Source organism: Mastacembelus armatus, chromosome 6 (genome assembly GCF_900324485.2).
Source record: "Mastacembelus armatus chromosome 6, fMasArm1.2, whole genome shotgun sequence".
NCBI lineage: Eukaryota > Metazoa > Chordata > Actinopteri > Synbranchiformes > Mastacembelidae > Mastacembelus > Mastacembelus armatus.
The window spans coordinates 13,927,593-13,953,228 of NC_046638.1; the positions used below are offsets into that span (position 1 = coordinate 13,927,593).

General features: G+C 40.9%; 1 protein-coding gene across 1 annotated transcript; it reads right to left on the minus strand.

Moving 5' to 3' along the window:
- Positions 1–996: 996 nt before the first annotated feature.
- Positions 997–25,262, minus strand: spire2 (spire-type actin nucleation factor 2). Its single transcript, XM_026312438.2, is given in 16 exon segments — positions 997–2,012; positions 2,015–2,381; positions 4,318–4,415; positions 5,035–5,062; positions 5,407–5,474; positions 5,569–5,706; positions 6,344–6,471; positions 9,014–9,236; positions 9,995–10,161; positions 10,536–10,653; positions 10,818–10,904; positions 11,795–11,959; positions 12,085–12,165; positions 12,372–12,764; positions 16,208–16,251; positions 24,773–25,262. Coding segments are annotated over 16 exon segments (2,520 nt in total). The 5' UTR covers positions 25,068–25,262; the 3' UTR covers positions 997–1,892.
- Between the last annotated feature and the right edge of the window lie 374 nt (positions 25,263–25,636).

Consider the following 25,636-nt stretch of genomic DNA (forward strand, 5'->3'; position numbering starts at 1 on the left):
AGAAATACCTGAAAAAAAGTTCCAGAAATCCTTATATGGGAAACAAGGATTTATTCAGTAAATGTGTCTTCAAATGAGGAAGACACTTTTAATCCAGAATTAGTTACTCCCAAATTATTTTAGAATCTGGCTGCATTTCTGTCAAATCGGACATTGTTTAAAGAGGAGGTAGAAAAGGAGATTTTAATATTTTAGTAAACATTTTGCAGTTGTGTTTAAAACTGTAGTCTTGAATGACACAGTTCTGTGATATAAAAGGAAACTGCAGAACAGATAGACCTCTGCATCTGATCTTTGAAGGCTCCCATCCTACTCTTGCAGTCTTTATGCTGAGCTAAGCTGACTGCCTCCTGGCTCTAGCTCCATGCTTAATGCACTGACACAAGTGGCATTGCCTCTCTCATTCAATGCCTGCTCTAAAGGTATTCCTTTAAAACCATAGCGACCGTTCTGAAATTGCTTTACATTGAAGTATTGCTGTGTACATTACTGACCCAGAAAGTTGGACTCTGAATGGTTCAGGAGGCCTGCAGCTGGAAAGATGTCCTAGAGTATGATGAAAACCCCAGACTTTTGTGGGCAGAAGCTTCTCAAAGAAATTTAATAAACTGATATCCATAAATCTTGCTAAAGCATATTGCTATAACTTAGTTAACAATTAAGATCTACTATGCTCAGCTCAGTTAACTATCATAGTTGCTCCTAAATTGATTTACATTAAATTTGGAATTTTTTCTTAATCAAGTGCTTTTATAATCCAAAATGATTAATGATGATCAGCCTTAAAGAGTACATTCATCTGCTATGTTCTGCATATTTAATATTTATAAATTTCAAGAAAGATAAAATAAATCATTCATTCAATGAAATATATAACATTATGCTCTATTCATTTATGAAGTGCAACTCTGTGACTGTTGAAGCTGCAAGGTAACCACCAAGCAGCTGAACACAACATGCAGAGGTGAACAGTAAAACTCACAGCAGAAGTGCTGGTCGTGTTTGTCAGTAGATTTTATTGCAGTCAAGGTTTACTTAGTGTTTATAAAACCAGAGCAGATTGCGAGCATCCATGGGGAGTGACAGAGCCAGAAGTTTTATCTGCTCATTTCACATCAGAATCATCAGCAGACTGCATTAGTTAAAGGTGCAGTCTGCAGCTTCACCACTTTACATTCAGCAACGCTGTTATTGCACCTCATTCAGCTGTACCTGGGACTTTACAAGCACGTCATAAATGCAAAAGATATGCAGTAGCCACTCATTACAATTCCCTTTTTGAATGAATAATAAAAAAAGCTGTGTACGTGCTTATAAATTTACAATTCTGTCTCTTTAAGTTACATTCAAGACAAAAACAAGGCAACCACAGAGAGCTAAAATGCTAGGGTTACATGTCGACTCTGCTGCACAGCGTTGATCTGCATCAGACTACCACCACCCAAACCCACCTCCCCCTTCTCTCTCAGTATATAATGCCCCTGCAACCACCACTGCTTTCTTCATCTACATTCTCCTCCCCAGGAGTAAAGTTATGATGCTGTAGACAAGACAGATACACACAAAACAGCTTCTTACTCAAACGCTACAGAGTGCACAGTAGGGACTCTGTGTGTGTGCTCATCTGCTGGGAAATAGACACAGATAATGTGACCGGGATTGGATGGTGGGAGAGGTGGTGGTGGCTTAGAGTTGCTAGATTTTTTCTAAAAAGGGTTCAATACGGTTCCAGAAAAGGATTTTTAGGTTAATAATGTATTTAATAATCCAACCCAGCATTACCGAAAGAACTTTACAGGATCCTTACCTAATGTACTCACATTTAGTATTTAAATGCATTTGAACCAATCACCTGGCTCTTTGAGTCATTACTTCTATACATGTAACCACCCTTAAAGTATTTTGCTGTGTGTGTGTATGCACAGTGTAGTGCAGTTGCACAACTCATAAAGGAGAAAGTGTGTAGGCAGAAAGGCATCAAGTGTCAATTTACTCATTGGTTCACACTGTTGATCGTCTTGGTGTGGAGCTGCGGTGAAGAAGATGTCGATGATGCCTGAAGCTGCTGTTGACAGTGGGACTGGGAAGGTAGCTCAGGCTGAGGTGTAAGGTGACACTGTGGGTTAGGTTGGGGTGGATTTGGCTGAGGGCAGGTCTCAAGGTGGGAGTGACATTGCAGCTGTGGCCTCTGAGCAGCGGCAGCAGCTCTAGCCTCCCTCTTGGGAGTGTTGTTGAGGATGTCCAGGCTCCGGCGGCTGGAGGAAATGACATCCGCAACAAATTTGGTGCATTCAGCACAGACGTCACGCAGTGTGCAGCCATGGGTGTATAGATGGGGAAACTCCTCCTCCACTGAGCGGTGGGACAAACTGCGCAGCGACCTGTGGAGAACCAAGGAAAATTGACATGAAGTTGCACCATTGACTAATAGCAAGCCATCATCCTGTGAGCTGAGCTTCCACCACCATCTATTTCCCGAGTATACATGGATAAACACTGCTGTGCTGCTTTCTGGTGCAAATAGGCCTTAATAAAAAGATGTTACTCAGTTAGATCATAGAAAATGTATGATCCAGGATTTTAGGGACCAGGGACTAAAAGTTATGATGTTTCAGTCACTTCTGCTTTGATTCTGTGCACCCACCTTTACTACAATGTACTGCTAAAGTTGAAATATTTCTATTTACAGTTATGTCATATTAAAAATTTTTATTATTTTATATTAGCTTACATAGGTTTGACCTCTCTTTTATTGTGAACTGTAATTTAACCCTTAGAGACTACTAGGTTACAATAAATAAGGACATAAATATTGTCAATTGAAAAATAGCAATTAATTTATGCCTTGTGTGTTCTTTTCATTGATTTAATGTGTCACTTATATTTTATCATCTGTGCTGTCAGTATTTTAGAAAACATTTCACAAATGGATTCATACTGTGACATACTGTATCCCATTTCTCACAGTAAATCAGCTGAGCATCTGGAAAAATAAAACTAGATTTGATCTTGTTTGCCTTGCTAAGCTTATTTAAAGAGAATTAAATATAAACACAACATAATAAATTGTGTAACAAGGGGGGGAAACATGTTGTGCTGGGGCGGGGCGGGACCATCTCAGTCACTAACGAAAAGATTAAGGTCAGCTTTTCTGATTAAAATAATGCCAACATTTGCTGTTATAAAACCTACTATTTCTGTCCTTATAGCTGCACAGTCAAATCGGCAGATCAACACACCACTCCAGCTCTCTCCATCTCTCCCTGTCTCACCATCTAGGTTTTCTTGATATATCTTTCTTTTCTTCCATCCCTCAGTCTTCCATATCTGTCTTTACTCAGGAACAAGGAGTGAGGATATTAATGACAGCTGGCTAATTATTACATAATGGCTGCTCAGAGGCCTAGGAAGAGGCACTGTGCTGATTATATAACAAAAGGGTGGAGTGGAGTGGGGGGGTTGGACACTGGTGATTAGATTAAGTAGGCAGTCTGTGATTGGTTGAGTCGTTTCTACTTAGGCTGGAGAAGGTTAGCAATCAGTGGCTTGAAGGAAGGGAATACTTAAATAGATTTACCATGTGTTCTTATCCTGAGGTGTGCACTACTCCTACTTCTAGGATCGAAAAAGGGTAGTGACTGAAAGGACTACGGGGAAGCACACACACAAAAAGTCAATTTAATTGCTCTCTAAAGGGTACAAGTTAATGGATAACCTCCTAAGCAGCTGTACATAGTCATATACAAAACAAGTACACAGGACAGTAAGCCCTGGAGGCTGCAGTGATTATTAAGCCATATTATATTCAACTATTCAATTGAATACTACTCAGAGTACAGATTATTGATGATTATGTGTCACTCTTGCTGACATTTTGGACTAATGGTGACTCCAAAATGGAAAGCATATATTCTCCAGGAAATATGAAAGTGATCAATTACAATCATTTACAAGAATCAGACCTTTGGGCTGTGGTAGTTCCTAAAATAAAATTCTAGCTCACAGGTTGTATATAAAGCATAGTGGCCAATGCAAACAAAGATGCATTTTTCCTTGTAATCTTTCTGATTTATGTTCCATTCCTTTGGGGCCAGATGAATGCATCAGTCATTCTGTTAGCTGCTAAACAAATATCTATCAAACACTTTGTAATTGATAATTGCAAAATATATTTTATCCTACAGTCAGAAACTATGTTGGCTAATTGCGTATTTATGTACACATAGTCAAATCTTAAGTCACCTTTTATAACTAACAATCTATTTACATAGGCTCTGATCTTCTCTCTGGTGGCTCTACAGTCAAAGACACACTCACTTATAGACTTGGCTTTTGTGTCCGTGGTTCTTTGGGATGCTGTGGAAGCCCACAGTGTACACAGGAATATGGGCCATTTTCTTTGAAGGAATCTTCATCTGGAGTACATGAGAAAAACAATGAGACAGAGATAGAAGAGAAGGAAAATGTATTGTAAGGGGACACATCACACTTGAAGGCAAAACACTTTCTTATAAGTATTTAAAGTCTCCAAGAAGAACCCAATGAATTCAAAAACACAAACACTATGGACTCACATACTAGTCATGACCATTATCTGTCACACAATCACAGAATCTGCGTTTATTTCATTAAAGACAAACCATAGCAACATTAAAACACAAATGAGTCACATCACCCCATAAAACAACAGCACTACACACATAAATCAGCATCACAAGAAACACAAAAAACACAGCCAAGCAGCCTCGATATCAAACCTACAGAGCACAGAACCACACATCCAACACGGCCTGGGACTGAGGCAACTAATCAAAACCAACAAAAGAACAACAGAAAAAGTGACATCAACCAACCACCTCACTGAACTTCTGACATACTAAACAAACTGACTATAGTGATATAGTAAATCAGCCTTTTGTATCGCTTTACATTGCAATATATAGCCATAAGGCATAGAATCATCCTTCTAGCAGAAGATGAATGCATTTGGTGAATTGCCAATAGCATCATATACTATCAACTCCTAAATGTTACCTTTGCACTGCATGAGCCACAGACAGATCTGTAAGACAAACAAAAAAATAATCAATACAACTCTATTCCTGAATGTCAAATGGGTAAGAAGTAATAGGTAGTTTGTATCATAAAACACCATGACTGATCATTTAATAGAATTAGCGTGTGTCTTCAGCTCTGTTATTAAACTTGTTACAGGATGTATTTTTAGCCTGGCCTAGCTGAAAGGGAAAAGGCACAGAGAGGGCTGGAGACTTGTGACTGCTAAGTCAAAGTCCTAACTTGATTTACTACAACTTGTGTGGTGTTTTCAGTTTAAAGATGCATGTGGTCTGATGATTAAACATTTCAGAAACTTCTAACAGCTGACATGAAAGCTGGTTTTAATACCTTTTGCACAGTAAACAGGTAGACGGCCATGAGAAGAGAGGGAATTTCACTCTGCAGCAGCAGCAAACCTGAGACAAGTACACAGAATGGGAGTTATACATAACAGGGCCGTAAACACAGGGGCATCAGAAAATAGCTGTAAAAGAAGTCCTGCTTTATTACCTTGCCTCTCTTTAGGTTATTGTAGAGTTCCTTGCTCTGAAGAAACTTCTCCATCTCTGCTTTCACAAGCACTCGTCGCACATTGATGACCTCATCCACTGTTAAGGCGAGACTCTCCACAGGGTGGCTGAACTCCTCCTGAACAGAGCCGCCGACAGCAGAGGACAGGAGATCCTCTCATTAATTTTTTTTTTTTTTTTTTAAAGAAAATGCAAAACACAATATTGTAGGTTTTTTTTTTTTTTGGAGAAGTGTATAAACTATGTCTACTTAGTTTTTTCCTAAATCATCAATTCATGAATGCATCATATTCTTTATCACTGTTACAAAAAATGACATTTTGTTTCTAACCCTGTTTTCTAATTCAGTTCATAAGTCCTGGATATAGCAGAAAAAAATTCTGTTCCATAACAAGGAAGACTTTATTTGATAATTAAGATCATGTAATTTGGCAGAAAGCCCCTGAACAACGACTAGTTTAAATGAAGCTTGTATTTCAACTTGTTTTACAGATTTTCTAAAATCAGGGATTACTTACTTTTAAATTTTAGTCATATTGAGCCCCCTTCTGACTCTCATTTCCAGCAAATATTTCAAAATAATCTTATAGCAGACTTTTTTTTCATGTTCTCAAAGAAAATTAGACTTTTACAACTCAAAGGATAAAAATTATTAGACAAGATAAATATCTTTTGCAGCATATTTTCCTTACCAGTTGGACCCTTGATACTTCACATGAAGTACCATCTCTGATGCTGCTGCAAATGTGACTCACCATCCACTGGTGCTCATCTCCAGCTCTGGAGTCTGCTGTCCTTCCTGAGCCCTGCATGGTCTCATCAACTGAGCTCAGAGACAGGCGGGCTGGAGAGGGCGGCACCCAGCCATGAACTGGGAAGGAGGCTGGGGTGGGGAAGTGCATGAAAAGTGAGAGACAGAGAGGAAATGATAAGCATATCTGATGAGTGAATTGCCACAAATCTCAGTCTAACAAGACAAGTACATGAATTACATCAGCTTCTTTCATTCAGCCCCATCTCACATCTCAGCCCTTCACAGCACTTCTTGAGTACTCCAGCACTGTTGTATATAATACATCTGATTTCAGTAGAGCCAGGCAGCCCATGCTGCTGCATCTGCAACTTATGAAAACTGTAAATTTGGCTCCAACAGATGAAGAACAAACTCAGAGGATGGCTTGAAAATGGCAGTAAGCTTTGAATCACCTGCTGATGACAGCCAGGGCTTTCAGGCTTGCATTCTCATACACGCAGTAAAGTCAACATCATGTAGCCTACATTATAATAAATCTCCATCCATTTGTTACTGGGCCTTATTTGAACCTGTGGCATGTAGTGGTGTGGATCTGCCTGCAGCCATCCAGAGACTGAGAATGGCCTGAAGTTCATCTTTCACACAGTTACCTCTACATATGAGGCTGCTAATGCATGAAGCATGGCCATCAGACAGATAATATTCCTGAAAAGTGTGTTTAGATAGCACTCATTTGATCTGATTTGATGTGACCAAGTTATATAGTAAATGATCAATTCAAACTGATCAAATGAACTTAAAGACTGTACATTAATGTGCCAGTGTACTGTAACTGAAATGTTACTGGCACCATGTCTCCCTCTGTGGGAAGAGAATTAAAACTGCGGTGTGAATCATCTGCCACAGAGGACCAAGACTCAGGAGCATGCTTCTAGCCCCAAATCCAGGGGTGTCCAATCCTGGTCCTCGAGGGCCACTGTTCTGCTCGTTTTCGAACTATCCCTGCTCTACCCACTGCTCATTACCTGGATCAGGTGTGTTCAGTCCATTAGAATCTGGAAGATACCATCTCAGATAAGGGTGGAAGTGAGGGAAGACAAAGTGAAATGGTATCCCCCAGCTTCTGATTGGCTGAACACAGCAGGACAGTGGCCCTTGAGGACCAGTATTGACCACCCCTGCCCTAAGACATGGGCCAGTTGAAACAACTAATATGTTTTCATGTCAAAAATTCCACTATGTGTTCATTTATATTGCACTTTATGTTTTTGCCCAAGCTTTTCCCAGACTGCCTCAAGTTTAGACTCGCATGGTTCCCCTTTGGGACTTCCTACCGGGGACCTTTTACACTGAAAAGGCTTCCTCTTTCCCCTGCACTGGTCCCCAGCAGCTTCACACTTTTGACTTCAACACTAACCTAATTGATTTCAACTGTGGTTAATTGCCTTTTGTTTCCCCTCTATTTAAGTGCTCTGTTTCCCTTTGTAATTGTGTAAGCATTGCCTAGTGAGTATTGCAGATGTTTTGCATTGCCTGGTTTGTGCTACCGTTTCATTCTGACTTTCTGTCTCCCGTTTCATTCGGCTCTGCTTTTTGTATTTTTCCTTTGCCCTGGTAATCCCAGGAGGAATAAATCTCTTTTTGGTTCTGCATTTGGGTCCTACCTCTCCTTCTTCTCTCCAGCACCACCTCCAACACATAACATAGACACACAGGTCACACGGTTCTCCTGCTCTACTGACAGTGAACTCACGCACAAGATAAACTTTGTTCTATCTTGGATTTTGACTGACATGTTTGCTTGATGAGCATCACCATTTTTTTTCACTGCCAAAAGTCTACTACTTTGTGTACTATAGACATTTTGCTTTCTGAATAAATCTTTGGACCTGAATCTTGATAGCCCTGCTACAGTCAGATAGCTCATGTTTTTTTTACATCACAAATCCTGTCTGGGAGCTTCATGAACTGTTTTGAGAAGTTGAAGAGCCCTTAAAGATGCAAGCCAGCCTGTTTCAACATCCTGTGCATTTAGGACTGTATAGCCTCATCTGCAAGCATCAAAACTACTTCATTTTAAAGTTTGACCAGAGCTTGGTTTTTAAATGATCTTATATCCAGACCTCAGTATACCAGAGTAAATAAGGTTTTTGATATCTGTCACAACTAAACATCCACAAATTATTGTTATACTGTCATGATTCCTCTGTTTCCTGTTTCATGTGTCTTAATTTGAAGTGTTTACTGTCCCTTGTTGGTCTCTTAATGTTGTTAGTTTTACTTGTTTCTCCCAATCCCACTTGCCTGATCTTCCTTGTATTCATTAATTCATTATCTATAACCACTTATTCCTAACCAGGCTCACAGGGATGTGCTGGAGCCTATTCCACCTCTCTCTGGGTGAAAAACAGGGGTACACCATGCACAGGTCATCAGTCCAACACAGGGGTCGTCCTTGTATTTTGGATTTGCATTTCTTCATGTTGTCATGTCCTGGTTATTCCATCTTTGTATTAATTTGTGGAATATTCCTGTTAATTTCCTTGTTATTTTAATAAATACTGTTAGAACTTACATGCTCTTAAAATTCTCTGATATTTCAGAAATCCCATGATCAGCTTTGATTCAAAAAAGCATTCCCAGGATAAGCAGTCTACATTTATTTACTGACCTCTGTAATAAGGAGGTGGCCCGCCACTGGTGAGCGTCCTGGACCGAGGTCTCTCATTCCTCATCCTGACCCCAATGCCCAGCTGGGCTGATTCAGAGGATGAAGGAAGGGTGTCCTCATGGAGCAAGGCCAGGTCGTGCTCTGAGAAGGACCGATCTCGTTTCAGAGGTGTGGGTGACTTTTCTATCCTCCTTAGCTCCCCGTTGTCTGGGGACTCCTCTTCCTATGGCGGGGATGGAGATTAAAGAGGGAGAAAAAGGATGGAGTGTGGGGGACAAAGTGGAAAACGGATGCAAGAGGGAAACATGAAGAAGGGTTGGAGGTGTAGGAGGAAAATGAAGCAAAGGTGAATTGAAGGACATTAGGCAACGCGGGATAACGAAATGTCATCTAACTAATGGACAGGATGGTTCACAGTATATCTGGTTCAATGTAATTATATAACAGAGAATAAGAGAGATATTTTCCAACCTAAATTCAGGTTAGAGAGCACAGAAATAAGAAAAAGTTATAAATGTGAAACTGAAGTGAAAACAGAAGGCATTGAAAAGGCAACAGTAAACATGTCATTCCCTGTGGATGAAGCAGAAATTGGTTTTCAGCTGAAGCTAGTCCCCCTCCCTCACTGAGCCACTGAGGATATTTTTTTAAAGTGCTCAGGAACACACTGTCAAGTTGTGATGTTTGATGCAGTGCACAGCAACAAGAGAGACAAAAAACATATGATCTCCCAAGCTGTCTTTATGCTACAGAGAAGAGGATTCATCTCATCCCAATCACTGTTCGACTTTCCACTCTCTGTGCTAACCTGCAACAGCACAGAGACATCCCAACCCACCTAGGCTGAGAAAGAAAGTATGTGCTCCTGTGAATACACCAGCCAGCTCTCAGTACAGCAGCTCTGATTCCAGTGATTCCGTTTCTCTTCCCCTCCAAAATGAGGGAATAGGAAGTGTTGCGTGAGCTGCTGCCTAGCCTCACCTCAGATATGTTCATTTCCTCCATCTCAGCCAGTGTTGGGGCCTTGAGCAGGATGCGCAGACGGGAGGGGGGTCGGGGTCCCGGTTCCAACATTGACAGGTCCATGCACGAAGAAGATTTGACATTACAAGGACAGGTCTGAGCCAGGCAGGGCAAAGAGCCAAATGCTGAGGGGAGAGAAAACAAAACAGATACGTCACAAGCTCTGAGATCAGAGGGGAGTGATTCCACACCCAAGATCCACCATGTGCAGCATTGTAAGGCTGTAGTATCTTACTTGTGAGCATATTTGCAGGTTTGAGGCTTACCAGTTCCTCATGGTACATGGTAATCATAATATTGCTTATAATTAGATTTTTAAAGTCTGCTTCTTCATTTTTACAAATGATCCAAATAAGATTTAACCAGAGCAATTTATTAAATCCAGTTGTGTGATTTCACAAATTTATGATGTTTTATGTTTATGTCTTAAACTGTTATTAGACCTGTGGTGAGAAGCTTTAACTAAGTTAGAAACAGTAGTGAGTGATTGTGCCCTTACGTCTGGAGCTGTGTGGAACCACAGGCCTGAGCTTTCTCTCCTGCTTGATCTCGGCCAGGACCTGGTCATGGAGGGACTGCTGCTGTGGGGGAGGAGGGGGCAGGCTGCGCTCCGAAACCTAACAAATAGAAATAATTGCAACCCATCCAGCCTTCTAAGAAATCTGAAAGAGATGACTGTGCTTCTCTAGGTATTGGCAAGGGCAACACCAAGATGGGTTCAAAATTAACATTACAGTTTCACATTGCTGTAGTGTACTTCTAATAACACAAGCCCACTCACCGGTTTAAGTGGAGGTCTTGATCTGATGAAATCCAGTATCAATTCATGGGCATTTCTCTTCACTCTGCTAGGAATGTCACCATCCACCTGGGTAAGACGAAATACACATCAACTCTGTCCTGAGAATGGCTGTAGTGAGGGCCCTAAGTCACCTGGTCAGCACCATAAACATACATCTGGAGTTGTGTTTGTGGACAGTTCTAGTTTTGATCTCTGACAAACCATGTGAAAATTATGTCTTCTTAGCTGCTGTGTTCACCATTTTCCTGTTTAATGTACAGCAGGTAGTATAGGTCTTTTTATAAGAACTTGTTTTGCGGAAAATAACAGCCTGCTGTGGCTGGAGACAGGAAAACAGTAACGTCGTGAGCTGTAAAACCACAACAAAGACCTGAGAGAAACTGAAATGCCACACTTGTATACGATGGACTTATACTGTAGGACATGATAATATACAATTATGTCTGTTACAGAACATTAGAAACCGTGTATCTGCCTGCTTGAAATTATTTAAATGTATAATGACTGCATAGCTCAACCCAATCATAGTGGACACACTCTGTGGTCCATTGGAATTAAACTGCAACTGCTGCTAGAACAACACAATTCTGAGAGGAGCCTCCATTAATATTTGAGTTCTGAGGCTTAATTATGTATCTGGCATTGGAGAAGGCCTCAGGCTGACTCTATGCACATAACATTTTCTTGCTGAATCAAAGCCTATAGAACATATAGTGGAAGATGGCAGTGGCTTCAAAGTCTTTAAATGACAAAATGGAGTCAGTCTCACTCCCATTACTTAGTTATTGATTTACAGTGCACACACTCCCAATACACCCATTATTTCAACTACAACTACAATGTAAACTGTTTTGAATGTTTACAGGTCAGTTGATATTTCAACTGCTTTCAGAGCTTCATATTGGTATCAAGCTAATGATAGGCTTGATTGTTTAAATCTAGGGCCTGTCTCTCACCATGACTTTGCGTAGTTGGAACTTGCGCGCTTTTATGTCCTGCATCAGCATCTCAAAAGGTGTGAGACTGAACTCTGTGGGCAGTGGGTTGAATGGCTGCTCCTGCACCTTCTTCAGCTTCACTCCCTGCCTGAGTTCCTTCATCAGCTGCACCCACAGACGTGCCTGTGATGGAGACAAGAACAACATACAAGTTTGCATGCATCAACATGACACTGCCTGCTTCTGTCAAACAACACACTGCTGTATTGTCCTCCCTGTCACACTGTGCCAAGCTCGCATCATCTCACCCAATCTCTGTGTTTCAGAGCGTCCAGTTCAGCTGTAGACCGGTCTTCTAAAGTTTCTTCTGTTGTGATCTTCTTCAGCATCTGTGCAATACAAGGCAACAAACCCATTTAGCATTTTTTTAAATCAACAGATCAAACTAATATTTAACACTGGTGTCTTTCTGCTGCACAATGAAAAAAGATAGATTCAGTAACTTTAAATAGGCTGCAGCATTCTCTCTCTGAAGCACCTACAGTGCATTCAGAAAGTAGGTAAAGATTTGTCGTAACACTGACATGACACATACCTCTTTTGCATCCTTGATCTTTATAAGGAAGGTCTGCAGCTCCAGAGTCTCTAGAAACAAAGCCCTGCAGACAGCCTGGTAGTGCTCTGGTGCCAAGCCAGGGTTGGCCAGCCGAGCCGCACACAGCGCCATCACTTGGCGGAACGTACACACGGGCCTTATCACTCCCACCGGCTCCTCTTCCTCCTCCTCCGCTTCCTCCTCCTCTTCCTGCCCGCTGTACCCCTCATCATTTGTAGTGTTCCGAGCAGTGCTGTTGCCCTCTGCACCCTGCTCCCCCGCAGCCATGCGTTCAATGAGGTGCTCCAGCTGTGGGCTGAGCTCCCTCTCCTCACTGTCGTCCAGCCCCCAGTCAAGGGCTCGGTAAATGGCCACACCCAGCGACTGCACCAGCTACAGGGGTGGATGAGGAGAAATATAACAGGACAGTAGTTATATTAGTAAAAAGGTTGTCAAAATCCAGCCCTTTATGGTGTATCTGACTGGTCACATTGTAGCTCATATAAGCTTGCTTTAAAGGTATGCCAGTGATGTGGGCCAAACTTTACAAGACATATACATCATGGATACTTTTGGATGGGCAGCAGTTTGCTCTCTTAGTAAGGTAAGGCAAGTTTATTTATATAGCACAATTCATACACAGAGTAATTCAAAGTGTTTTACAGAACTAAAAGACAAGTTAAAAGAACATATGCAAAAATCAAAATAAGAACCAGCAAATAGTAGAAAATGAACTTGAAAGAATGAGTGCAGGTAAAACACTTTAGGTAAAACACTTTCAGTTGTCATGTGCAGAGCTAAAAAGAACAGCTTTTAGCTTGGACTTAAACATTGCCAGAGATGAGGCTTGTCTAACATCATCAGGAAGACTGTTCCAGATTTTAGCTGCATAAAACTGAAATGCTGCTTCTCCATGTTTAGTCATGACTCTGGGCACGAGCAGAAAGCCTGTCCATGATGTTCTCAGAGTTCGAGATGGTTCATATGGCATCAACATGTCAGAGATGTAATGTGGTGCTGAGCCATGAAGAGACTTGTACACAAGCAGTGCTGTTTTAAAGTCTATTCTCTGAGTGACAGGAAGCCAGTGCAGAGATCTGAGAACAGGAGTAATGTGGTTGTACTTCCTGGTTCTAGTCAGGACCCGAGCAGCAGCATTCTGGATGTACTGCAGCTGCCTTACAGCTCGTTTTGAGAGCCCTGTGAGCAGGCCGTTACAGCAATCTAACCTGCTAGAGATAAATGCATGGATGAGTCTCTCCAAGTCTGGTTTAGACATGATCCCTTTGATTCTGGCAAAGTTTTTGAGATGGTAAAATGCTGACGGTGTTATTGATTTAATGTGGCTGTTAAAATTCAAGTCTGAGTCCATGATTACCCCTAGATTTCTAACCTGATTTTTGGATTTTAGAGAAAGCGAGTCAAGGTGACTGCTGACACTTTCTCTTTGTTTCTGTGGCCCACAGATGATTACCTCAGTCTTGTCACTGTTTATTTGGAGAAAGTTGTTTTGCATCCACACAGTGATCTGTTCAATGCAGTGACACAGTGAATTGACTGGTCCATATTTACCTGCTGTGAGTGAAATGTAAATCTGAGTGTCATCTGCATTGAACAAAAGGGGTCCCAAGATGGACCCCTGGGGGACCCCACATGTCAATGCCATTTGGTCTGAGAGACAGTTACCAATTTCAGTGAAGTACTTCCTGTATTCAAGATAGGACTTAAACCATTTAAGGGCAGTACCAGAGATGCCTATCCAGTCTTCTAACCTTTGTAACAGGATCACATGGTCCACTCTGTCAACGCAGCACTCAAATCTAACAGTACTAAGACAGAGATTCTGCCAGCGTCTGTGTTCAGACAAATGTCATTTGTCACCTTGAGTGCAGTTTCAGTGCTGTGATGGGGCCTAAAACCTGACAGAAAATCATCAAAGCAGTTGTTTAGCATGAGAAAATCAATGAATTGTTGGTAAACAACTTTTTCAAGGATTTTGCCTAAAAACGGCAGGTTTGATATGGGCTGGTAGTTGTGCAGTACTGTGTCATCAAGACTGCTCTTCTTTAGGGAGAGGCTTGATGACAGTAATTTTCAAGCCCTTCCAGACTGTAATGAGTCATTAACTATTTGAGTGAGTTGTGGTAACAAACTGCTTAGTACTGATTTCAAAAATCTAGTGGGTAAAACATCAAGGCAGCAGGTGGATGAACTCAGACTGGAGATGATCCCTTCAACTGTTATTTACAGGTGTAAAATGTGTCAATTCTACCAAGTGTCTCCTGGATGGCTGCAGAGTTTTTATCTGTGTTGTGTAGTTTATTGCTTGTTTAATACCCTGAACCTTGTCATTAAAATATAGTGCAAAATCATTGCATTTAGAAATTAGTTCCAATGGCAATGGAGACAGAGGGTTTGTTAATCTACTCACTGTAGCAAACAGGACATGTGAGTTGTTACTGCTGTTAGTGATGATTTCAGAAAAATACATTTCTCTCTTTCTATGTAGAGTTTCAGTGAACACACACAACATCTGCTATCTGCTTATAAATGTCATAATGAACCTGGAGCTTTGATTTACACCATTTTCGTTCGGCCTTCCGGCACTCCATTTTCTGAGTCATCATTTCTCTACGGCGCCTTTTGCCTGTTCCTGATCACTTTATCTTTAACAGGAGCAATCACATCCATGACATTTAGAACACTTGAAGTATAATGAACTCAACAAATCTTCAACATGAGAAAAAGTGGTATTTTCAAACTTAATCATCTCCATAAACAGTGTCCTGGTGTTATCATTTATGTGTCTTTTCTGAACAAATGTTGGTCAGCTACATCTTTGGGAATTATGGACAAATCAAAAAAGACACAAAAATGATCATCCTTAGTGATGACAAGGTCCAGAGTGTGACCTCTGGTATGGGTTAGCTTACTAACATGCTAACTAAGGTCATAGGTTTCAAGGACGGCAGAAAGTTCTTTGGCATATCTGTTATAGGCCTTATCCAAGTGAACATTAAAATCACCTGTAATAACTAAACAGTCAAACTCTGTGAAGACAACTGAAGGCATCGCAGTAAAATCATCAATGAAATCTTGGCAACATTGGCGAGGTTTGTAAATGATTATGTAGAGTACAAAGGGAGATAATTTTAGCTCAATTTTAAAAGATACATACTCAAATGATGACAACTCCCCAAATGACAGCCTGTGGGGAACCATTTTATCAACTTTAACATGAAATTTGCTACAAGAAGGAAGATGGCTTTGATGTTTTCAGAAAGGTCAAGTATTCCTGTTCCATGTTGGAACCAACATTCATAATTTGTGAAATACAGTTTATGTCAGCTACAAAAAAAAGAAATTGTGGTATATAAGGGTCATAAAAACAGCAAATAATCTTACCATACAAGGCCATACAAGCATTTTTACAATCAGAATGGCACTTTTGCCCCTTTTCCAATATACAGTTTTAGCAATACTCAGCTCTACGCTACTCCACTTGACTCATTTTCCATTACAATTACATGGCTGGGGCTGTCATAGCAGGGCTGTGCAAAACTGCCATGATGCCACCAAGCACAGAAACGTAGGACCACAATGTTGTTTAGCGAATGGCCTGCAGTCTGTTAACGTCACATTTTAGTATCAGCTCAGCTCGCTTGAGACCGGAGCTGAGGAGGTACTAAAAAAGTACCTGATAGCAGCTACTATCACCTAATAGAAGACTCCAAAAACTGAGTCAAGTCAAGTCAAGTTGAGTAGAGTTGAGTAGAGTAGAGCCGAGTAGTGCTAGTGGAAAAGACTCATTTGAGTCTCTCTTGTTTCTTTCTTACCTGACGTTCTGCACTTCGTAGAAGAGGAGGCCCATCAGTGTCATCTGAAGAGACAAAGGGAAGGCACACGATCAATTAGAACCCAAGATATGCTACTAGATGAAAATGTTAATATAAGGCCATAAAGATGAAGATTTTCTGGCACAAAATTAAGAAATTACAAATAAATATGACAAGAAGATCTAATGTCTCTTCCCAGTTCTGCCACCTGATTTTCCAGTATGCTTTTCTCAAATTTGATTACCTGAAACTGAAACCATATTGATTCGGTTTATTTCTGTATAGAGATGTTTTCTTATATTAAGCCAGTCTCAAGTAAAAGTATGCATCCTTTTTATAAAACAGTAGAAGGTTATTTTATTATCTGGCCAGCCAGACTAATTCTTTTTCTGCAAAAAGCCCACCCCATTGCAGATAAACAGCTGTGATTGGCCTGCCTCATTTGAAGCCAAAGTCTGGACCCACATTCTAAGAAAGGACTGGGTCTGGCTGACCAGGCTAGTAGGGTTTTGTCAGGGATATTGTCCTAATCCCACTTTCACACAGGTTTTCCAACCTACACTGTGAATGTTTGAAGTGTGTGTTTAATATGGACAATAAACATACAATGATGTGTCTAGTTAAAACACACTGTTCACACTATTCATAATTATAACATCAATGATGATCTCACAATATGCTGACAAATACATAAATTCCTAATTTTGAAACCAGACACTTTTTCTTGCCAATATACAACTCTTTGATGACCTCACAACAAAACAACGAACAACAAAAATCAAGACAATGACACATCATCACATACTCCAGATGCAGCTAGTTTTGCAAGCCTGCATGAGAATGTTTGCATGTGTGAGGCAGTAAAAAAAAAGAAAAAAAAAAAAAACCTTTCTCCCAGTTCAGATGACAGCAATGACACCTGAGAGGCCTGAAATACCTTGATCAGTAGCTCTCACTGCAAAAAAATAGGCCACTGGACAGATAAAAGACGCAGCAAATGGAGACAGAAACAGAGCAAACCTGTGTGAAAAGATCAGCAGAAAAAGAAGAGAGGTGTGGACGTGGCACATGGTTGGGGGAGGTCAGCCTGCCACATTATCCTACCCTGTCAGCTACAAAGTGCTGAGAACAGGACACCACAGAGCATCACTCTTTTTCCCTGTGTGACCATAGACCTCTCTCATCCGCAACAAAACACAGCAACTGAAGGAGAGTGAAGAAACTATTATAATGCCCTCCCCACAGGAACGAGATGATAATATGAACCTTTGCAAACCTGTCGGACAGGTTCGAATAATGGACAGCCAGGGTGACAAAGAGTAACAACCACCTCTTTCCAAGTCAGTAACCACAAGAGGACAGGAATCTACACAGAACACACTTTAAAGGGCCTTGTACCCTCAGTTATTAGAGTAAAAATAAACCTCTTTCATTTTCAGTGTTGTTGTTTTGCAAATAGATTTCAGCAATGGTTCAGGCTCAAGAAAATATTGATAGGACACTTCTGGAAATGCCGGTAGCTCTATGAGGATGTAGCGCTGCTGCATTTCTGAAAGCGATGATATCCCTTACTTAATGAAAACAACTGCGGTCATGTCAAGGGTTGACAAACCTGTGCCAAGATGGCTGCAATTTGACCACTGCTGACAAGTATGTGAAAAAAAAAATCCATTATTAATGCTAACACAATGGATTCAGCTAATATAAAAGCAGCTATGTTTGTTTGTAACCAATTTGACTTGCTAAGGAACTGCCCCAAATGCTTCATCATGACTCTCAAACTGGGCTGCACTGTTTGGACCTGCAGCTGTTTTTTTAATGTTTTTTAAAATTACATGTTTGAACTTTATCTCTGAGTTATGACCCACATAAAAAACAATCAAAATGTGTTAATTTAAGCTCACAAAAAGTATAGTATGCCATTAGCTTTAAGTCCCACTTTGTTCTGGCTAATGATGGAAAATATTTCATCCTTAAAAGCCCGATACCTCCACCACCACCACACTACTAACATGCAAACCTCTCAAGATGGACTTTGCCATCTGTCATATCGGTTGCATCTTATTTAATTCTCCTAGAGAAGTGTCTAGAACTTGAATGGAGCCTACTTGTGGCACACAACCTTTTGCGCATTTTAGTTTAGAAGTCCCTCACCTTTGTATACATGACCCTACGGTTAAGTCTGGATGTCAGATCAAACACCAAGACATGACGTTTAAGGAACTCTGTAGATCTCTGTGATAAAACTATGGTGAGGCATAAATCAGGGTGAGAGTATACAAGCCTTTCTAAAGCTCTGAGGGTCCCCAGGAGCACAGTGGCCCCAGTAACTGTGAAACAGAAGAAGTTTGGAACCATCAGACCTCTTTTCAGACTCTGTCCAGGTAAGCAGTGTAACCTGACAAGAAGGGCCTTGTTTAGATTGGTGACCACTAGTCACTCTAACAGAACTTCAGAAGCCTGCTGCAGAGATGGAGAGAGTATCTCAGCAGTTCTCCATCAGTCAGGCCTTTGTGGTAGAGAGGTCAGACAGAGGTCACAAAGTATTTAAAGGAAGCATGGTGGGAGCAGCATCGTACTGTGATGGGTTTCTCTGCAGCAGGGACAGACTAGTTGAACTGAGGGAGAGATGAACACAGAGAGGTCTTTGTGAAGAAAACCTGCTCCAGAGTCAACTGACCTAAGACAGGGCAGATGGTACACCTTTGAACACGACAGTGACCTGAAGCAAACAGCCAAGACAACACTGTGTTAGGGACTATTGCAAAAAATCCTCTCTTTGTCATCGTGGGTTATTGAGTATTGATTGATGAGCAAAATAGCTGCTATGCATTAAAGCTCTTCTGTGTGGTAGAGATTCAGCATAATCTCTTGAGGACCAGAGTGATGCTGTAATGGGAAATCCTTGCAAATTAAATTTTTGGGAGTCTCGTGTTTCAAGAATGCATGGTCAGTGAGCTCAAAACTGCTTTTTGTCTTTCATCTGGGAAAAGAAGCAGTTTGGGTGATGTAAGCTTTTTCTCTGACAGAAGCGGTATGTATGTATCTGCTCATCTTAACTACACTCAGCAAATCACCTCGTCCTTTTAGCCTTGTCCTACAATGTCAGTAAATGGTGTTCAAACAGAAATTGAAAGAAGCTTAAACAAATTTACTGTTCTTTCAAATCTGCACGTTTACTTCATATATTTATTGTTCATAGATTAGGATGCAGCCCAGACAAAGCAAGGGGAAGAGATCCAAAGTTAAATAGACGACAAATCAGGGGCTTTTCAGCAGCTCATGCCAAAACAGTCAAACTAAGCAGTTTCAAAATAGAATAGATGTCAGCTGTAGTGACAATACTATTTCCTGTAGACCCATAAGCCAACAGGAAATTGAACAATGAACTCAAATTCATTCATTTTGTAATTAATACTAATGTTTCTCTGTGTCTGCTAGATATGTACGTAAGAAAACTGTTTGCTGACATGTTCTCCATATGAACTTTATTTCACTTTAAGGCCATATGTAAATGTTGCATTTACAATTTGTTGTGCACCACAAATCTCTAGCTGCGAAGGTCATGATAACTTTGTGACCTAAAAATGAATTTCAAGGGTAGAAAAGATTGTTCTGTTCAGCCACAGAGACAAGTGAATATACAGATCACATCTCATTATACAGCCCTAGAATAATAAGCATCATCCACCAGTGTAGCATCAAGAGTTTTGTCATCGATGTGTGTGAATACACCACCACTTAAGGAATAAAGAGTGTAAATAGATTCTTTTTTAAAATAAGTCCAGCGTAAACTTGCTTTATCAATTCATCTGTGTTTGCTGTAAAATAGGTTTTACAAACTGAAAATCTGGTATTTCAGAGTAAAAATATTATTTTGTCACAGACAATTTGCTTCCAAAATCACAAACTAACACAAACACTAATCACAAACACTAATCACAACACTAATCACAACACTAATTTGTGATTAACACTAATCACAAACACTGTGCATCACTCACTATTAACTGAGGATGTCATGTGTGCTAGATGGCAGTTAGCACCTGAACACTTCTTCTGTAGCAGGAAAAACATTTCTGCCTTCCATGAACCGTTTCCAACACCATGATTCAGTTGGCATTACGGCTGTTCCAGGTCATATTCGTGCTTCTTCTGAAGGAGGCGTGGGCCAGACAGTCACTGCAACAGCTGATGTCAGTGACGTCAGTAAACCGCACACCAGCTCTCATGTTTACCAACAGGGAGCGTCTGTCATGTTTCATTCCAGAGAAGAGAAACGAAAGCAGGAATGTGAGTCCAGCTTTGGCTGCTCTTCACTGTTACTGCATGTTTGTGTTCCTACCACACACCAGAACTTCATCTAGTAAACACAGTGAATCTGCAGCACGTCAGTAAGGCTGACCTCTGTCCTTCTCTGTTGCAGGTTCACTCAGTGGCTCAGGCTAAGTCAGGTATATGTTTACATTAACATTCTGTGCAGCATAGCATCTGTCTAGGCTCATATTTGGATCCACATCAACACCATTCTCCTCTGTCAACTCCTGACAACCTGATGAGGTTTAGATTTCCAGGAAGTAGAGTCATTTGGGGCTGTCCACACTATCTGCTGTGAATGCTAATGTTACAATATACTACATGTTTACAGAATGGAGTAACATAAAAATGCATATTCCTACTCCAGTCACTGATCCAGTCTTTTTAATAAGATAAACTGAGCTTTAAATGTCAAAAAAATCAAACTAGTCATGTTTTAATGTCAAACAACAAATCCACTATCAAGTGATATTCCTCCTATTCTGCTCTTAAGACCAAGGTTTGACCATCTCCTGATGAAGATCATGTGACAGGATGGAAGGTTCCAGAACAGCTACTAAATACACTTTATAGCTTAGTATTGATTGCTTTACTATATTCATAGGTCATGAATGACATAAAGCTGGAATCAATTCAGACCATATATCACCTTTAAAAACCCAGGGGCTGAGCAAAATATTTCTACATGGCAAACCGGTAAGAAAAAGCAATGTAAAACTGAAAAACATGACTGAATCTTGGTGAAGGACAGGAACAAACTGAACTAAGTCGAACCTAAATAAAGAGGCAGAATCAGTCAGACACACAGTGGATAAAAAGACTGAAAAAAACAACTTTTAGTGAAAGAAACAGATGAGGAGGTGGGAAGAAACTGGTGCAGCAAAGAAAAGAAGAGGTCATTAGATTTTTATGCAGGGATGAAAAGAGCTGCATGTTATCAGTAGAGGAAGACACTGTTCCCCAAAAAACAGAGGACACTAATACATTGCCTTACAGAGCTCCACGTTCAGTATAACTCTGAAGTTCTGGAGCTGTTGAGATCATCATACAGGCAGTTAGCTCACTACTGTCTAACACTACACATGGATTTTAAAGCAGTAACAATGTTTTATCCCGACCTTTTTTTATCTGTCACTAAACACTATCATTCGACACTGAATGTCTTTGGGTCTAATTTCATGGTTGTTGCTCATTTCCTTTAGTACAAGTATTTGAAGAGGAAATACACCATTTTTAGCATGTCGTTAGTTTCGGTTTTGGGAAGACTAATCACTGCAGACAGACATATTTCCATCATGAGAGGTCCTTTAAACTACCCTGTGAGAGCCTTTAATGCTTGGTGCGGTTACAGCTGAAGGGATTATTACTGTCAGAGAATGGAAATCAACCTGTCCTGGTGTTAAGAAGTGGCTCAGAGGAGCCAGGGTACTGCTCCTCTGAATAATGTAAATTTAGAAAGATTTTGGGTTCTTTCACTGTTGATTTAAGTGCCCCACTGAGTGTTTATTTTAACTGAGCACACTCAGTGGAGACCAGAACTATGAATGGACAATTTTGGCCCATGTGCTGTTTGATTAGTATTATGGCCAAATTTGATTTTATTTTTTACCTGTTTTATAACTGTGGGTGTAGTGGGTTAGGTGTTCTTTCTTTGGAGAATGACAGCAGAGCACAGTATGTGTGAGTGATGTGTTAACAGTTGTATTATAGTTGCTTTTCTGTATAGAAATTATTGAAAAAGTATTTTTATATAAAGAAAAAAGATCCATCTGAGGTTATAGTAGTTATACATATAGTAGTTATACACTTTTATGTGAAATTAGGCCCATTAGTAGGGTGTTGGTGACCCTAAATTTCCATCTGCGAGCAGTACATAGCAAAAACAAAATCAATAAAAATAGTTTGCATTAATAATGAAGTCTGGATCTCAGATTTTTGTCCGTATCAGCAGTATCCCCCACAGCCCAGCTATCTAAAACCAATATCATGTTTTGGGATGAATTTAGCCACTAACAAAAAAGAAAAGGGTCCTTTAGCTTATGAACCACATTAATAATGTACACAAACTCACTATAATGGGCTCTGTCACACTGGTTAAGTGATTTTGCAACAGTAATTTTATATGAACTGTTTACTTATGAATGTGCAGAGAATGTACCAGCTCAAGCTACAAGGGTGAGCTACTGTTATTGAGAGCTAGACATGTTCTGAGTGAAAGCTGAGAAATAATGACCAGCATGAAGCATTTTTAACTGCTAATGGCAGTTTACCAGCATCTTAAATAGTTCACAAGTCCCTCTTTAGTCACCCAAGCAGAGTACTAAAGGGGTTGCTTCACCATTAATACTCCACATCTTAGTCAAGTAGATAGACTAGAGTGTTAAAATGATATGGGTACCTTTAAGTCTAAAGTTTAACAAAACGTCCATGTATTATCTATACTGCTTATCCTGTACCCTGGACAGATCACTGGTCTATCTCAGGGCTGATGCACAAAGACAGTAACTAATCACTTTCACATCCACAGACAATTTAGAGGCACCAGCCAACCTAATCCCAAACTGCATGTGTTTGGACTGTGGACCTGGAGAAACCCGACAAAGACGTGGAGAGAACATGCAAACTCCATACAGAAAGACTGTAAGAGGTCAGGTGGGATTTAAACCTGGAACCTTCTTACTTACATAGATTTTGCAGTAACTTCATAAAACTCAATGTCTAGAGATAGTTGCCAAGCAACATGCACCAATGTTACCTGGAAACAAAATGAAATTTTTGTGTCAAGATTCCTTAACAGGTGCTACACAGCTGTAACTAGGCAGAATGTCAACACAGAGGTGTTTGTTCATCCGGCTATGACAACTTGGTACTCAGTCAACAAAAGCCAGGGCTGTACTTTTCAATCCTGGGATGTGACACCTTGCACTCCTCCTCTCCTTCTTCTCTTTACAGTTATCACTAATATTTTAGATTTATTTGTCCTTCTCTGGCCTCTTGGCAGGAACTTAGCATAAGAAAGTCCAAATCTGGACTTCTGTTCTGGCTGTGTGTTTCTATAGGACAAAGGTACAACAACTGCAGTACAAAACATGAATCAAAACATTTGAGATACTTTGTAAGTTTCAAGCACATTTAGTGTAATGGGCTACTGTCAGGACATGAAAAAACGTTTTTACACATAATGATGACCATTTCCAAACAGTGTGGAGATAACAGTTGTCAAAAGTTGAGAGAGGTATTATCTGGTGTATTGAATTAATGCCCATTCGTGAAGTGACTCTCTCAGAGAGCCAAGAAATAACCATTTTTAAACTAGGTTTGGTCTGACGTTGTGTCTGTGCTAGTGGGAACAGGTTTCTTGGGACCAGTGACCGCAGTGAGAACATAAATACTTCACATACAGTAGGATATTATGCAGGTACAGGCTAAATTCAGCGTAACTAGAAGACTGCATAAAAGCCTTTGGGATTGCAGCCACTCTTTGAAGTCTCCAAAACAGTCTTTGCAGGAGGTAATGATGGGGAGAAGCTGTGTTGAATGAATAATTAACCATTTACCGGCATCATACAAGTCATCCTTGTTGGCATCGGGAGTGCAACAAAACACCGACACAGCCCGACTCTCTGGATCTACAATCTGCCCGTCCGTGCAGCTCAAGGTTATACACAGTGATCATATTATCGAGTTGAAGGTGGATTATTCAAGGATATTGTTGTTTGTCTGGGACGGGACAGTGTGGCACCGATGTGTTAGTTTCTCGCCAATGAGCAGATTGTTCCGCTGTACCAAACTCCATACGAAATCCACTAATTTAATGTGGCGGTGTTTTTACTTTCAGCGTGCGTGCTTGAGAAAACATGATGCAATGAGTTTTGCGAAACATTGATGAGCTATCGTAAATTCTGCTATAATATGGTCAGCAGAGCATTGTGTAGTTAAAAAAAAACATCAACATTGGTTCTCGTCGTTCGCTACCGGCTAGGGTTAGTTAGTTTAGCGGAAAGAAGACAGTTTGCTGAAGGCGGAGCAGTTGAAAAAGTCAAAATTTCATTAAAAGAGAGACGATTATTGGACATTACTTTAAGCCGAATTGAAAAGAAAGCCCTAACGTTTTAAATAAAGTGTGTCAACTGCATTCGGTACCTTACTTTGCACAGTATGGTCAAATTTTTGGAAAATTACTTTTTCATATTGGAGTTTTGCGTGAGGCAGAGGGAAGTTGGGGGCAGCAACCGACAGTTGTCCTACCGTTGTGAGGCTCCTGCTGTAGCGACACTGTTCCGTCCCTGTGCAGGAGGATGGAGGACGGGTCCTTCACACGGTTGACTCTCCCGGTCGGCGGGCGGGGCACCCTCAGCCCGCTGCAGCACTGGTAGCACACCGCCCATGCCTGCTCCTCGTTGATGGGCTGCTCGTAGGACTTCAGCACCTCTTCCAGAGACAGTTCCCGGGGCTCCACCAGGTCCCGCGCCTCTCCGCGGTCCGTGCTGGCGGTTACCCGTGAGTCCCTGTCCTTAGTGCTTCTGTTGGTGGATCTGGCCATGGCTGCGATGCCACGGATCCCATTCTTCACTCTGTATGCAACGGGGCCATTTATACAGTCCAGACTCCTGTTCGGCCCGCTCTCCTGTCCGCTTCTTAACGTCACCCGCTCCTCAGCCACCGCAGCTCTACCTCGTTACCACAGCACCGTCAAGGTAGCGGCAGTTAGCGCACTACTTCCGGTCCATGTTTTGTAAAAACACAATCCTTATATTCCATCTTTTTGAGCAATGGGAAGTATCAAAGTAAAAGACAAACGTGTACTTAACCTGATGTTTGCTATGAAGGTGCCGAAACCCTCTAAACAACAACACATTTATTTCTCAAACAAAACCGAGTTTGAATGTTGGCCCATCATGCAGAGGTGCTTTTGAGCCTGCTATGGAACTTCTAGGTGCAGGAACCCGACAGTTTAATATTGTTGCTATTTTGTACACAAAAGGCAAAACTACTGGGCATTTATCATCACGGTTTCGGTTGAATGTTTATGCTTTTATTTTAAAATTCAGCAAGCTTCGCTTCCGATCATAGTCCTGCTAATGCCGACGCACTTAACGCAGACAGCTGGGT